This window comes from Suillus plorans (genome assembly GCF_016647745.1).
Source record: "Suillus plorans strain S12 chromosome Unknown HD556scaffold_54, whole genome shotgun sequence".
NCBI classification, from domain to species: Eukaryota; Fungi; Basidiomycota; class Agaricomycetes; order Boletales; family Suillaceae; genus Suillus; species Suillus plorans.
Window position 1 is genome coordinate 190,011 of NW_024537438.1, and position 13,879 is coordinate 203,889.

Sequence of the window (13,879 nt, forward strand, 5' to 3'; positions counted from 1 at the left end):
TGGAGAGAAGATTAGATTCACAGCGTGGACGTGAAAATACGATCTGGAAAATTCGACTTGGTAAGCGTCAGATACAAAGCATTGACACCGGGAAAACCTATATCTGCGATACCAAGAGCAAAGTCTAGGCAGAAATAAAGACGCACGACTAAATTAGACAAGGCTGATGCGGCAGCAATCATTCAGCCTCGGAGAAGCTGACTCAGCTGAGCGGAGCTCTGGGAGTCTGCCGTGAAGTTTAACAACGACTCGGAAAGTTCACGATTCAATATTCAGCGCTCAGCAACTTCACTGAAGCGATTGATGACTTACACAGATCTAATAGAATGTTGGCACTAACAAACTTGGCCCAAGTACTGTACCAGTGGCAGGCTTGACTCTGAATCAGTTGTCACGACTCACAATGACATGTCACAATGATCTAGACGCGTCGCGTCCGCTCCGCGTTTCTCACGTGCCGCTTGCATCTGTTTTCACTGCCTTGACATCACCCGTGCCTAGTGTGCACCACTATTACTCAAAGTCTCCGTCACGACCGCGACCGAGCCTTGGGCTGGCTTTATCTAGACACAGGAAAAGTACGGAGCATTTCACGACGATACATGATTCGCAATAAGTCCAGCTACCTTTCAGATCATGTCGGATCAGATGACGTGGGTACTAGGATTCAATTTCCGGTAGTCTTCGTTGACGTTTACACCCGCAGATGGAAGATATTCTTGAGATGACGCTCATGGATCAACGTCCCGGTGTGCCTGTTAATGTTGCACATCCATCTCAATCTGCGAAGACGCCGTCGTATCTTCAAAAACATGATGTCAACACCCGATTGTCTTCTCTAGAGGTTGAAATACAAGGGATAGACGAGCAGATAAAAAAGTTGACTGCTCTACGGGGGACCTTAATTGCTGAAAAAGACGACCTCACTCGAGAACGCAGCCGTATCAACCTTGTGCAACCATCAAGGGGGCTCAATGACGCTGTCCGGACTAAGGGTAAGGGTAAAGCAGCTACAGTCGACTACACTGTCAGCTTCGACTGGTCAACACAGCTGCAGCTGACCATGAAGAAGGTTTTCAATATTGGTGACTTTCGACTGTGCCAGAAAGGGTCAGTGCGGTGTCCGACTTGCTTTCTGAATCTCAAAAGACCGTTAACAGAGTCTGCAATGCCAATATGGATGGCCGAGATATTGTGTGTGTCATGCCCACCGGTAGGACGATAGATGTCGTCTTTTACCCGTTGCTAACGTACTGTTGCAGGAGGTGGCAAGTCATTAACCTATCAACTTCCTGCTCTCCTGACACCAGGGTGTACACTTGTGATATCTCCCCTTATTTCCCTGATGACGGATCAGATTCTACATCTGAAAGAGTCAGGAGGTATATTTGCTTTTATCTGAAATTTCTTGTCTTCAATATTGAGGTCCTTCCAGTGGAAGCTGTAATGTTAACAGGGGGAACTCCACGTCACTTACTTAACGAGATTCAGCAAAGACTAACATCCATGGCATCGTCTCGGGTGCATGGACATCAAGGTCGGGACATTAAATTATGCTACGTCACGGTAATACAGCAACCGAAAAAACGATCTTGGACTGATTTATGATCAGCCAGAGAAAATAGCTAAAAGTAAGACATTTATGTCTCTTCTGCGCAAGCTTGTGGAAGGTGGAAAGCTTGGTAGGTTCCGAGCCCGTAATATTGAAATCCTATGATTAGTTTGCACAAGCTCGGATCGTTATCGATGAAGCTCACTGCGCTTCTCAAATGGGTCACGATTTTCGGTACATTTTTCGCCCCTACAGACATACAACCATCTCACCGATCGCCCATCAGCCCAGACTACAAAAAACTGAGCATCCTTCGCCAGTTCTTTCCTCATGTGCCCATTCTCGCATTGTCTGCAACCTGCCCTCCGAGAGTCCTCCAAGATATTCTCAAGATTCTCAAAATGAAACCGGTGATAGATGGGAAAGGTGTGCATGTTTTTTTGAATGTGCGAACAACTAAAGCGATATGTCATTGCGCACAGCTGCCCCACCAGATGGCACAGTGTATTTTTCTGCTCCTCTGTACCGCAAAAATCTGCATTACACTGTCTTGCCAAAACCATCTTCAGCAAAAGAACTCATTGTGACAATGTCGGACTACATTTTGCAAAATCACAGAAATGATAGTGGTATCATATATTGCCTCACAAGAAAGGTATTTTGATCCTAGCCATCGCAGACATCGACTTCACATTTTTGAAGGATGCAGAATCGGTTGCTGAAAGCATCCAAGCGGTTAGCAACGGCCGCATCAAAACGGGCGTCTACCACGCGAATGTCGAGGATGAGCAGAAAGAAAGGCTTCACATGCAATGGAGGGAAGGGAAAGTTCAGGTAGTTTGCGCTACAATAGGTCCGCCTCATGTGTCACATCACATGGACTTCGGGTCCTGATGACTGGGGTAGCTTTTGGCCTAGGAATTGACAAGGGCAATGTTAGATTCGTGCTCCACCATACAGTGCGTCTTTCATTTCAGGTGTTTTCTGCAATTCAGTTGCTAAAATGGTATTCAAGATATCGGTTCGTGAAGCCTCAAAGCAGTGTTCTGCGTATTCACCGAGTGCTCGCCATTTCACAGAAGTCTCTCGACGGTTATTATCAGGAGTCTGGGCGTGCTGGGCGAGATGGCCAAGATGCAGACTGCGTGTTGTACTATCGTCCACAGGATGCTACTCGTCAGGCTTCCATTACTTGCAGTGATCAGGACGGCATGGTGAAATGTGAGTCATCTCCATATTTGAATATGAACCATCATGAAAGACTTCCCCATGTCCCCCTTAGTGCATGACATATTACGTTTCGCGCAAGACATGCAAGAGTGCCGCAAGATCTTATTTGCAAGGTAAGCCTAATTCGTGCTTGTGTCACAAGAACGTCCGGCGATCGTTATAGATACTTTTCGGAATCATCCGATCTCTCAATGGCCTCATGGACCACGAACGAATCAGATGCAATGGACCGATGTGGCCATTGCGATAACTGCACAAGACTTCCTGCCAACGTGGAACACAAGGACGCTACAGTTGAAGCGTGGCAGATTCTAAAGATACTCGAAGCTGTGGAGGGTAGCGGCGGGCGGCTGACTATTTCTGGCCTCAGTGACCTGGCGCGCGGTTTGGGTGGTGGTTCATTCGAAACTGGTGGCGGCGGAAAGCGCCGAAATGCTAAAGAGAAGATACAGATTGATTATGATTCCGTGGCTGGGGGTAAAGTGAGGCTATCAAAGGACGTGAGTTCTTGTTTCCCATGTAGAATTTGATCTGATCTGATCTGATGTGAAAGGATATGGAGTCGCTAATTGTGCAGATGCTTGTGTTGCGGTACCTCGAGGAGACCTTTTCGTCAACGGCATACACTGTGAATGTTTACGTCGCACCCGGTAATCAAGCGCTCCGGCTCACCCGCTTCGCTCGCGAAGATATCGTCAATGGAGGCGGGCCCAGAATCCAATGCTCCTTCAGGAGACATGGGCGTAAAGTAAAGAGCAAGAAGGCTGCTATTAACGGGCAATCTCCCGATATGCTGGATCTGCAAGAAAGCACCACGGCTGGCCCGTCACGAATTCGGAAACCAGCCCAACCAAGAAAGAAAAGGGTATATGAAGATGTATCGGACCCGGACGAAATTGAGGGAGAAGATTTTACGAGCCAGATAAGGCTGGTTGATGCCGAGGAGTCGGATGATGACGATGAAAACGATGCAGATTGGGCTTACTCACTTAGACCGCCTCAACCAACCAAGAAACGGCGAAAGAGTGAAGGGCAGGCGAAGGGAATTCCCGCCAGATTAAATACAAGGACGAGCGGGGATGAATATGAGGTCATATCTCTCTCATCAGACTAATGTACAAACATGCAAGGATGTAACTTATCACCGTCATAATGCTAGAGACAGTATACCAGCTCCGATAAAATGTGGCGGAGAACACCTGAACGAATAAAACATCGAAAGCGAAAAGTTGATCGGAGAGTGCGTGCGTGCGTGCTAGATAATGATGAAGTGGGAAAGCGGACTCGTGATGCATCCGATTGTCACTCGTCGTCGGATATCGGCGAGGGGACAGCGGTGAGGTAACCAGCAATAATACCATCCTGACATTTATAATTCGTTGGCTTCAATACAGAGCGCAACGGCGGTTTGGGTATCAAACGATGATTGATGTCAATGCGAGTTCCTTCCTCATTCTGCCACCCACCTCCGGGCTCTGGATAGCCCTCGAGGTCAGGAGGGTACGCGTCTCCTGGTGCTGGTGCCCGGTAGGAACCATCGTTTCGCCAGAGCTGGTCCCTAAAGAACTACGGGTTAGCCTTCATACACGTCAAAAAAGTGCGACACACCCTCTGCGATTAAACCATCCCTTCCTTCTCTGATTCGGGAAAATAGGCGATGGACATATCAAGTCATCGCACCACCGCACAGACCGTGCGAGGCACCCCGGCTGCTGTGGCAAGGTTTGAGTGTGATCGCCATCAAAATTCCGGCGATGCGGTGCGCTAGGCGGTCGGAAATTTGGTTCAGTGTCCTGTACGGGTCCCTGAACAGGAGGGTACTCGTAATGACCACCAGGGACCAAATCCAAACCCGGAGGTGGTGGGATACTAATGGAGAGGTTCCCCTTGAGGGACGATGAGCGCGACAGCTGCATGCCCATACTATTTCTCCCTTGCTCAACTACCGGTGGAGCCGGGAATGGCATGCGTTCACCATGCTTGAGTGATGTCGAGTGCTGACGGGTGTCATATGACATAATAGAGCGCTCGCTTGCTAGGAGAATGCTGTCCTTACGTACTCTGGCGCTCACTGGGGGCGTAGGGAGTGGACGTGAAGGATAAGGGGCGTAGTTCCCCTTATTGCCAGCCATAGATGATGTTCTTGGCGGAGAACTCGCCTCACCACATGAAGGGCATGAATGCCCTTGTGGGAAAGCCGACATACCCCTGGGGTGGTACGAATGGGGTGAACGCGAATGTGTTTGCTCAGAGCTCGGTGAAGCAGCTCTGATCTGAAGCATCCGTGTGTTTGGGGGGCTATCCGTGACACTGCTGCTACTCGATGAGCCGGAAGAGATCTGTGTATTCACTGAGAATATAGAGTCGCATTCGCTCGTTACGTCAGAAGGCGAGTAGGGGTATGCAACCTTGGACGATATTGAGCGCTCATAAATGTATGTGTCGGGCACAGGTCCGGCGTGAATAGCGTATCTCCCGGAGCTTGGCTTGTGCTCGTACGATCGCTTAGCAAAGCCTGTCTCCTCGGGCGGAGGTGCCTTTAATAGCTTCCTCGTGGGTTCCTGCTGGCGAGGAACGTGTCCGGACTGTTGTCTGGACTGAGAGTCCGCCCGTGCCATAGGACGGTAGTCTAAGTCCACTTTCGCTGCATACGGACGTGCAGACATCGTTGGGGCCTTGAAAACCTGGAGAGAGAAGCCCGACGGGACCGGGAGGAAATAATTCTGCACAGCACAACGTGATCAGCGTGAGGCATATGGGTAACAAACACATCTCGTACTTTGGCTGCTCCACAGCGGGTGGGAGGTCGGACAGCGGGATTGAAGGAGGAAGCAAACATTGTGAGCGGGTGAGGCTCTTACATGGGTGATTTGTGAACGCAGCTTTTAAACTGGGGAAACACATAAGAGGACTATTGGCGACCATGAGGCATTATACACGAGACAAACAGGTTGTAAAACACGCGGTCTGATGCGTACGCGAGAAATGAGATCCAGTTTACCTGTGGACGATGGGCACAATACATAGTGTGAGTGTAAGCATATAGTTGGCGAATACAGGCTGGCCAGTGATTGAGCGGCAGTCTGGCCAAAAGCAAAAGCAGGTTCAACTATCCTTGACGCTCGTATGAAAGTGGAAGTCAACAGATGTGCGGCGCTCTTGGAGTCATGTCCTCTCATGAGGACCTTGCCTTGCTCAGGACTTTGCCTTGCTCCGGAGCTTGAGAGCATGCAAACCTTATTGTCATGATTTCAGTGCCAGGGTAGAGGCCAGCGTGTCGGGGAGTTGATCGTCATATTGAGTAAAGCGTGACTTTGAAGTAAGACGTCAAATCAATGATTGATTAAACATGACTGAGGAAATCACCATACTATGGAAACGAAGCGAAGGAGGAGACAAACGTGAACGTTCTGAGCTTGCGGAGACTTCGGTGTCGATTAAGCGAATACTGCCGAACTTCTCCATAGTTCTCACCGTCTTCACTAGTCACCAATGAAATTTTGAAACAGGGCAGGACCTAACAGAACCACTACAGGGTCAAAGGGCGACATTTCCGACGAATCAGAGCGACAATACACAGCATCTCAGTCAATCTCCTCGCGATCGAACAAATGAGCCGGCATCGCAGAGTGCCGATCAAGATGGCTTAGAATGCAAGTTAGCGCGATAGAAGACTGACATGATGAAATTATCAATAGAAAGCCTCTGCAAACTGCCCACACCTCGTATTCCACAGCTCGTATTGGTCAAGCCGGAAGCATGGCAGACGAAGGCGTTCAGCCTTGGGCATGTTCGATGCACAGCGAAGTGGTTATCCGTTGACTACGGAGTGCAAGGGTGACGTGAGGCAGTATAAATTCCGTGTATGATAACAGTGACTTTCGGGAGAGTGGTTGGTTTTGTCCCAACTACACCAATAGGTGTACATATTTGACAAGCCAAAGTCCTGAGGAAAGTATGATGTTGTCGCAAGTACAGCATCATCCTCCACGAGTTGAAACTTTTCTCGGAAGTACGCAAGTCAGGAAGTAGTGTCCATCATGGTGTTGGTCAATGTTATTCTGAATTGTCCGAGGTACTACAGGTCGAAGGTGCAAATACCAGAATAGTTACCAGGGTGACAAATTTAGCACAAACTGTTATATACATATTTGGTAGATAACGGACCACGTTTAGTAGACTTTGTACGAAAACTGCGGACAAGTTTTCGTAGATATTGACACGTCTTGAAGGGCTTGACCCAAACATCCGTCATGAAGCTTAAAGAAATCTACAGGACGTCCACTTTTGCGTGGTCACCGACCGCGTCGCTCCCCCTTATTGCGACTGGCTCGGTTGCTGGCGCACTCGACGAGTCTTTTTCGAATGAATCTCAGCTCGAGATATGGCAACCTGATTTCATGGACAAGAACGAATATGATCTCGGAGGAGATGGTTTGCCTGCCCCAAAGGGCGCGGTCACCGACAGCTCAAGGTGAGCGTGCTAGTCGCGTGCAACAATAGAAGTCCATGAAAATGATCGTCATAGGTTCAACCGTCTTGCATGGGGTCAAGTGCATAGAGACCGCTCACGTGGGGTCATTGCAGCTGGTATGGAGAACGGCGAACTTGCCCTGTGGGACCCAGCGAAAATCATTGATAACGCCGAGTACGTACATTTTCTTACGAGGTTTCATCAGCTGACTAGCGTACCCAGCGTCTGTGAATCTTTGATCCTTCGCAACACCAGTCATACTGGTCCTGTCCGTGGCCTTGATTTCAACCCCATACAAACAAACCTTCTGGCTTCTGGTGCCATCAACGGCGAGGTGCGCAGACTCTCCTCTGCAAATCGCAAATCATTCTCCCCCTAACACGTTTGTCGCAATATAGGTTTATATCTGGGATCTCAATGACCCGTCGAAGCCGTACTCTCCTACGCCGGGCACGAGGAGCACAAAGCTTGATGAAATCACTTCTGTTGCTTGGAACCAACAAGTACAATACGTGCTTGCAGGCGCTAGCAGTACGGGCTATACTGTAGTATGGGATCTGCGAGGGAAACGTGAGGTAGTCGCCCTTGCTTACGGCGGTGGTGCGGGCACGCTTGCAGGCCAAAGTGGCGTTGGTAGTGGAATGGCCGTTGGCGGCAGACGCGGCATGAGTGCGATTGCGTGGCACCCTGACAATGTAGGCGCTCACAATTCTAACAGTTATGGCTCGGGAACTAATTGGGATTTCAATTCAGGCAACTCGTCTTGTTACAGCTTCCGAGGATGACTTGTCTCCCGTCATCATGGTTTGGGATCTTCGAAACGCACGCGCACCGGAAAAAGTACGCTTTTAATATATCCATTCGTTCACTGTTAATGTGCCCCATGTTGTTCTTAGATCCTTACAGGGCACGAGAAGGGTGTTCTGTCGCTCTCGTGGTGCAAGCATGATGCAGACCTCTTGCTTTCGTGTGGAAAGGACAACCGCGCCCTCTGTTGGAACCCGCAGACATCTGAGATCATCGGCGAGGTATGGCTCGATTTATTGAAGTCTAATGTTCTAACTTTGCCTTTAAACAGCTTCCTTCTGCGGGTAATTGGGCTTTCCAAGTGGAATGGTGCCCACGAAATCCTGATCTCCTGGCTACCGCTTTCTTTGATGGCACGGTTGGAATTCACTCTATCCAGTCCACGAATGATTCTACAGTCCCCCCTGTGACCCCAAAACTCGATGGTGCAGATGTATTTGACGTGCCAGGTTACTCCCGTACCACGGCTCCGACGCTCAGTCTCAAACAACCACCCAAGTGGCTTCGCCGCCCATCTTCCTGTTCGTTTGGGTTCGGCGGGCAGCTCGTCAGCGTTGGTAATTTACCTGCAGCCTCAGGGAAAAACCAGAGCAGCGTAGTGCACATCCGAAAAGTTATCACAGAGACAGATATTGTCGACCGAGCGCAAAAGTTACAACAAGCTGTGGATACCAATACCTTGAGCACATTCGCAGAGCGGGTACGCTCGGAGAAAGCTGGTGAAGATGGCTGGAAGGCCCTCCTTAGTTTGTTCCGTGCGAATTCGAGGGACGAACTTGTCACGCTGTTAGGTTACTCTAAAGAGGAGATCAAGGGGCGTGTCGAGGAAGCGGTTGCGAAGCTGAAGGAGGTTGTATCAGTCAACACGTCCAGCTATAGCGTGGATGAAGCTGGCGCGGACCTAGCGAAACCCCACGAGCCAGTGGTGTCCTTTGCAGAACCAGAAGCACAATACGATGGTAGTGAAGAGGATTTGTTGACAATGGGTGTCGAAAGGACGCCTTCGGAGGTAAGCGCCAGCGTTGCATCCGACGCCGTCCAGGTCACAGATGGTGAATCCACGACTACTGCTCCAAGTCTCTTTGGTGATGAAGGTGCCCTTGGTACACCCCAGATGGATGCGGGTGCTGACTTCTTCAGCACAATTGGTGCTGCGCCCGAACTCGAGGTGCCTCATCATAACTACGGTCTTGATTCAAGTGTCGCTGCTACCATTGGGTCTGGTCCCTCGAGTGTAGCAAGTGAGAACCTGAAGAACACGTTCAAGATCTACCCCTCTGACGAGAGTGAGACGGATGGGCTGGTGACGAAAGCACTGGTGCTTGGTGACTTCGAGTCTGCTGTTTCATTGTGTCTTTCTGCCGAACGCTACGCGGACGCTATCTTACTCGCGATCAAGGGTGGCGAAGATCTTCTTCAACGCACCCAGAAGGCTTACTTCGAACGGCGTACCACCTCATATCCCTATCTTCGTTTATTCCAGAGCATTGTCACCAATGATCTCTCGGACATCGTACAGAATGCCGACCTGCGAGAATGGCAGGAGATATTTGTGGTGCTGTGTACCTTTGCGAGCCAGGAGGAGTTTTCGAACCTTGCGGAGCAACTTGGGAGTAGGCTGGAATTCCAGAGCAGTCTGATGCATGAAGGCAGTGCAGAAAACGAGGACGATTCCCTTGAGTTGAGGAAGACGGCGACTTTGACATATCTAGCTGCAGGAAAGCTGGAGAGACTCTTGAACATCTGGATCGAGGAGCTCGCCGAAGAGGAGATTTTGTTATTGGATGATCAAGATCAACTGAACAGTTCGCGGTATGCAGCCCATGCCTTCGCTTTACACACTTTCATAGAGAAGGTGACCGTATTCCGCGATGCTACCAAGTATGTGGACGGCGATTTGGCACAGGTACCAGGTGAAGACGCCGGTGCCAAGACGTACAAACTCGCCGCGTTGTACGATCGGTACTTTGAGTATGCAGACGTGCTCAGTACTCAGGGTTTGGTGAAAGAGGCTGTTACCTTTTTGAAGTTAACGCCGGCAGATTACATAGGGTCTGCGTTGGACTGTGCAGGAATCAGGGAGCGTCTATTGATTGCTTCTGGAGAGCGCAATGTAACCCCAGCTGCTCCTGCAGCAGGCACCAGCCGTGCTGCCATTCAATCGGACCTTACGTCTACTATTCCCCCCGCATCATTTGGCTACGCCAGCTACCCACCACCTGTCCCTGCTCAGACATATGCGCCTGCTCAATCCATCTCTCAGCCATCCTACGATCCATATGCTGTACCCGCTGCTACCAGGCCGATCCACCCCACTTCAGTTCCACAGTCAGCCCAACACCAACATTTGCCACCGTCCCGTGGTCCTATACCTTCTGCACCACCGAAACGCATGCCAAACGGTGGCTGGAATGATGCTCCCGTTGTGACCAATGATCGTCGCGCCTCATCTTCACTGAATCTTCAGAAGCCCCTGGCTATAGTGTCTCCCTTCCCCAATGCTCCCTCTCCCAGAATTGCGTCCCCTCCTGCACTTGGCTCCCCACATGCGGGTGGACATGGTCAGAACGCTCCTCTTCCCCCTCCGCCACGACCAACAAGTGTGCAAAGTCGGGTGGCACAGCGGATGATGCACCCACCACCTCCCACTCAGACTCGACCTCCCTCTGGGCCTCCTGCTCATCCACAGGGCATGCAACCACCCTCAAATCGGTTGATGTCTCCCGCCCAACAGCATGCTTCTCTTCCTTCTGTTCCTGGTCCATACTCGCCGTCCATGCAGCCCGCTCAGTTGCAGCCTCCTGGGCCGTATGCGCGTGCTACTCCGCCACCTGGTCCTCTACGTGGCCCTGGACAGCCACTCGGCCCACCTGGACCATACGCAGCACCTCCACCAGGACAGGCTGGTCCTCTGGCACCGCCGCCAGGTCCCTATGCACCTTCTTCCGGCCAAGCTCAGCAACCACCACCAGGTCCATACGCACTTCCTCCTGGCCAAGTCCAGCAGCAGCCGCAGCCCCGTGGAATTCCTCAGGGTCCACTGCGAGTGCCTCCCGCACCACATCCGCTTGCCGGTCTACCTCCTCAGCAGGGACCTCCTGGAGTTGCATCAGCCGGAGGTGCCAGCAACACGCAGCCTCCACGTTCTCGACAAGGTCCACCGCCACCAAAATATCGTACGTCTTCTCAATGATGCAGCAGACACATGGTTGATTATTAATTCTAGCCCCTGGAGACCGGGCTCATATCCCCGAGTCTGCGTTACCCATCTTCAATGTCATTAACGAGCAACTCACACGGATGAAGCAGACGACGCAAGTACGTGATTGTCTTCTGTGATTGAAGCTCTTCTGTGACAATCTTCCATAGCCCCAACAAAGACGAATGGCCGATGACCTTGAGCGCCGAATCAATTCTCTATTTGATGCTTTGAATTGTGAAACATTATCCAAGCCTGTGGTTGACCAGTTGCTTGTTTTGGCCAGAGGTACGTGTTTCCCATCAATACGCTTGGGCAATCCTGATTCAAGGGTTGCTTGACAGCCATGGAGGCGCATGACCGAGATGCTGCATTGTCTATACATGTCGACCTTCTCACTCGTGGCTCGCAGACAGATGACATTGGCTTGTGGATGTCGGCGATCAAGCAGCTCATTATTCGCATGTAAAAGTCTGTTACGAGTCGGCTTGAAATGTGTTGTTTTACTATCCACAGGACTATTTAGATTGACGGATGTCGGAAATTGTTGATTCAGTAATGTTAAGTTTCCTGAGTGTTAGTGGTGATAAGTGGTATAGGTTACTCCGAGCTGGATGGTTTCTTAACCTTTTGCTGTGAACATTGCCCTTGCAAGTTGGAAACGTACGTCAGACAAGCAAGTTGTGCCTTTAAATCGGATGACTGTACGGCGGATAACCGGGTATTATTGACTGCGAGTTCGACGAACGTTCAATTCTGAACCTCTAACTGGCCCCTGCGACAAGCAAATACTGGTACATCGCCGTCACATATATCCAGAAACCTGCAATCCAATCATCGCATAAATATCTGATTCGAACAATTGGTGGTGACGTACTGCAGATCGGAGTCTAGCAATTCAGATCTCAGCTGATAAACTCTCCAGATGTCTTTCGTTCCTCCTGAACTTGTCTTATGCATCTTAGAACACGGGTACTACACCTCGCTGCGCACCCCAAACTATACCCTCCTCAAAACTGCTGCGCTGGTGTGCAAGACCTGGTCAGGACCTGCACAAACCTTACTCTTTCGTTGCGCCACAAAACTTGAGCAACACAATATCCCCATATTTCGTGCAGCACTACTCTCTTCGCCAGGCCGGGGGAAAGCCTTAGGTGAATGTGTACGAATCCTCGAAATATCAATCGGGGGAACTTCGAATGGGGGACTCGGATGCAGTGCGGATGACTTTGTAATCCTTCTGCAAGCTTGCCCTCAGTTGTACGAGCTCGCGCTGAGCATCACCGGATTACACGAATTCGAGGAGGAGATACTAAAGAAGCTGGGAGATGTAGGGAGGAAAATAAAAGCGCTTACACTGGTGCAGTGTGGACTTCAATCGCCCATCCTTTTCCAATTGCTCAAGATATGGAATAACATCCAATTTCTCAAAATTGAAAAGGAGATTGCGGCGTGGCCATGGCGCACTGCCACTACGCCGGTTCTGCGGATGAATACCGACGCTGACGAGTTGGCACACCGACCTGGTGCAGAGGTCTGCTTGTATGAGCTTGCCCTGACGAGGTTTCCAACACCAGATGTTTTAACCTGGTTGCTTGAATCATCCGCCGACTCCCTGCGCATCCTAGAGCTGCGAGATATACCAGGACCCACGCATCGAAGTATTCTTTCTCTGCACGCGCCGCGACTTCGCTCCCTCCGTCTCGGGCACTACAATATCTATTCTGCTGCTCTGCTCCGTATGTGCACTGCTCTGGAAGAGCTAGTAATTTACCATGTGCCCACACATTTTCCACTAGCACCCGACCTCCCGCCCACTATCGAACACCTTTCTTTCAGAAATCCCAATCACGTTTACCGCAACACGCTCCAGCCTATTATCGAAGCAGTGGATGCGCTCCCAAGCCTTAAAGTTCTGACGTGTGACAAGAACGCAGAGCAGCTGGTTGGAGATTATGAGATATTGAAGGCGAAATGTAGAATGAAGGGTACAGAGGTTGTCGTGTCAGATATACCGTTCTGGGTGGTGGGTGTCAAATTTTGATAACGAAGCTCCTGTTCTGCGCTCATGTCAAATACAGTATGAGGACCCTGTCAAGGTACACCGTTTTCCTCGAACTCGTTCTGTGTCGAACTTCGATGCGATGTTTTAAACACGAGAAAAGAACCAAAGAAACTGCCGGCGCTAATTTTTTGTGGTATACGTCACGAGCTTAAATCACTACACTATGGGAAAGATATAGTCGGAACCCCTATGGAAGATTTGCGACAGGCTATATCTCAACACGTTGGTACGGGTTTCTGTGGATCTCATTCATCGCGAACATTCGAGGGCTGCAAATCTGTGCGTCAAGGACTTGATATGTGAACAGAGAGCCTACGATGAAGCGACGAGATAGATAACAACCGGCTCAAAAAAAACAAACCAGGGTGAAAAGCAGGACGAGAGGCTAAAAAGCGACACTTGAATACAATCGAAGCAGACACCAGCCTGACAGCAGGGTAGGTCCACGGATAATTTGGTAGAGAACGTGTTTGCTGCAGGCCAAACCCAAGTCAGGAACATCTCAAAATACACATAAATATAGAACTTTTGACCGCATCATGATCACATGGT

At 50.2% G+C, this 13,879-nt stretch overlaps 4 protein-coding genes across 4 annotated transcripts; 3 read left to right on the plus strand and 1 right to left on the minus strand.

The window, feature by feature from the left end:
• Positions 1–460: 460 nt before the first annotated feature.
• HD556DRAFT_1394688 (P-loop containing nucleoside triphosphate hydrolase protein) lies at positions 461–3,959 on the plus strand. Its single transcript, XM_041303651.1, has 16 exons — positions 461–653; positions 707–1,110; positions 1,161–1,213; positions 1,263–1,382; positions 1,436–1,566; positions 1,613–1,682; positions 1,732–1,786; positions 1,839–1,978; positions 2,035–2,207; positions 2,255–2,405; positions 2,459–2,511; positions 2,568–2,573; positions 2,632–2,773; positions 2,835–2,895; positions 2,946–3,282; positions 3,336–3,959. The coding sequence occupies exons 1-16, from the start codon at positions 603–605 to the stop codon at positions 3,894–3,896; spliced, it is 2,508 nt and encodes an 835-aa protein (XP_041156979.1). The 5' UTR covers positions 461–602; the 3' UTR covers positions 3,897–3,959.
• Positions 3,960–4,009: 50 nt separating this feature from the next.
• HD556DRAFT_754119 (uncharacterized protein) lies at positions 4,010–6,053 on the minus strand. Its single transcript, XM_041311510.1, has 3 exons — positions 5,562–6,053; positions 4,391–5,505; positions 4,010–4,340 (listed from the first exon to the last, which is right to left on the minus strand). Exons 1-3 carry the CDS (start codon positions 5,619–5,621, stop codon positions 4,085–4,087), a joined length of 1,431 nt encoding a protein of 476 aa, XP_041156980.1. The 5' UTR covers positions 5,622–6,053; the 3' UTR covers positions 4,010–4,084.
• Positions 6,054–7,021: 968 nt separating this feature from the next.
• On the plus strand, positions 7,022–11,895 carry HD556DRAFT_1394712 (uncharacterized protein). Its single transcript, XM_041303652.1, has 10 exons — positions 7,022–7,256; positions 7,311–7,430; positions 7,479–7,590; positions 7,655–7,951; positions 8,010–8,096; positions 8,153–8,284; positions 8,335–11,239; positions 11,290–11,381; positions 11,433–11,550; positions 11,607–11,895. Exons 1-10 carry the CDS (start codon positions 7,036–7,038, stop codon positions 11,729–11,731), a joined length of 4,209 nt encoding a protein of 1,402 aa, XP_041156981.1. The 5' UTR covers positions 7,022–7,035; the 3' UTR covers positions 11,732–11,895.
• HD556DRAFT_1394717 (uncharacterized protein) lies at positions 11,794–13,840 on the plus strand. The gene is made up of 4 exons (XM_041303653.1): positions 11,794–11,831; positions 11,889–13,288; positions 13,344–13,606; positions 13,662–13,840. Exons 2-3 carry the CDS (start codon positions 12,188–12,190, stop codon positions 13,413–13,415), a joined length of 1,173 nt encoding a protein of 390 aa, XP_041156982.1. The 5' UTR covers positions 11,794–11,831; positions 11,889–12,187; the 3' UTR covers positions 13,416–13,606; positions 13,662–13,840.
• The last annotated feature ends 39 nt before the right edge of the window (positions 13,841–13,879 follow it).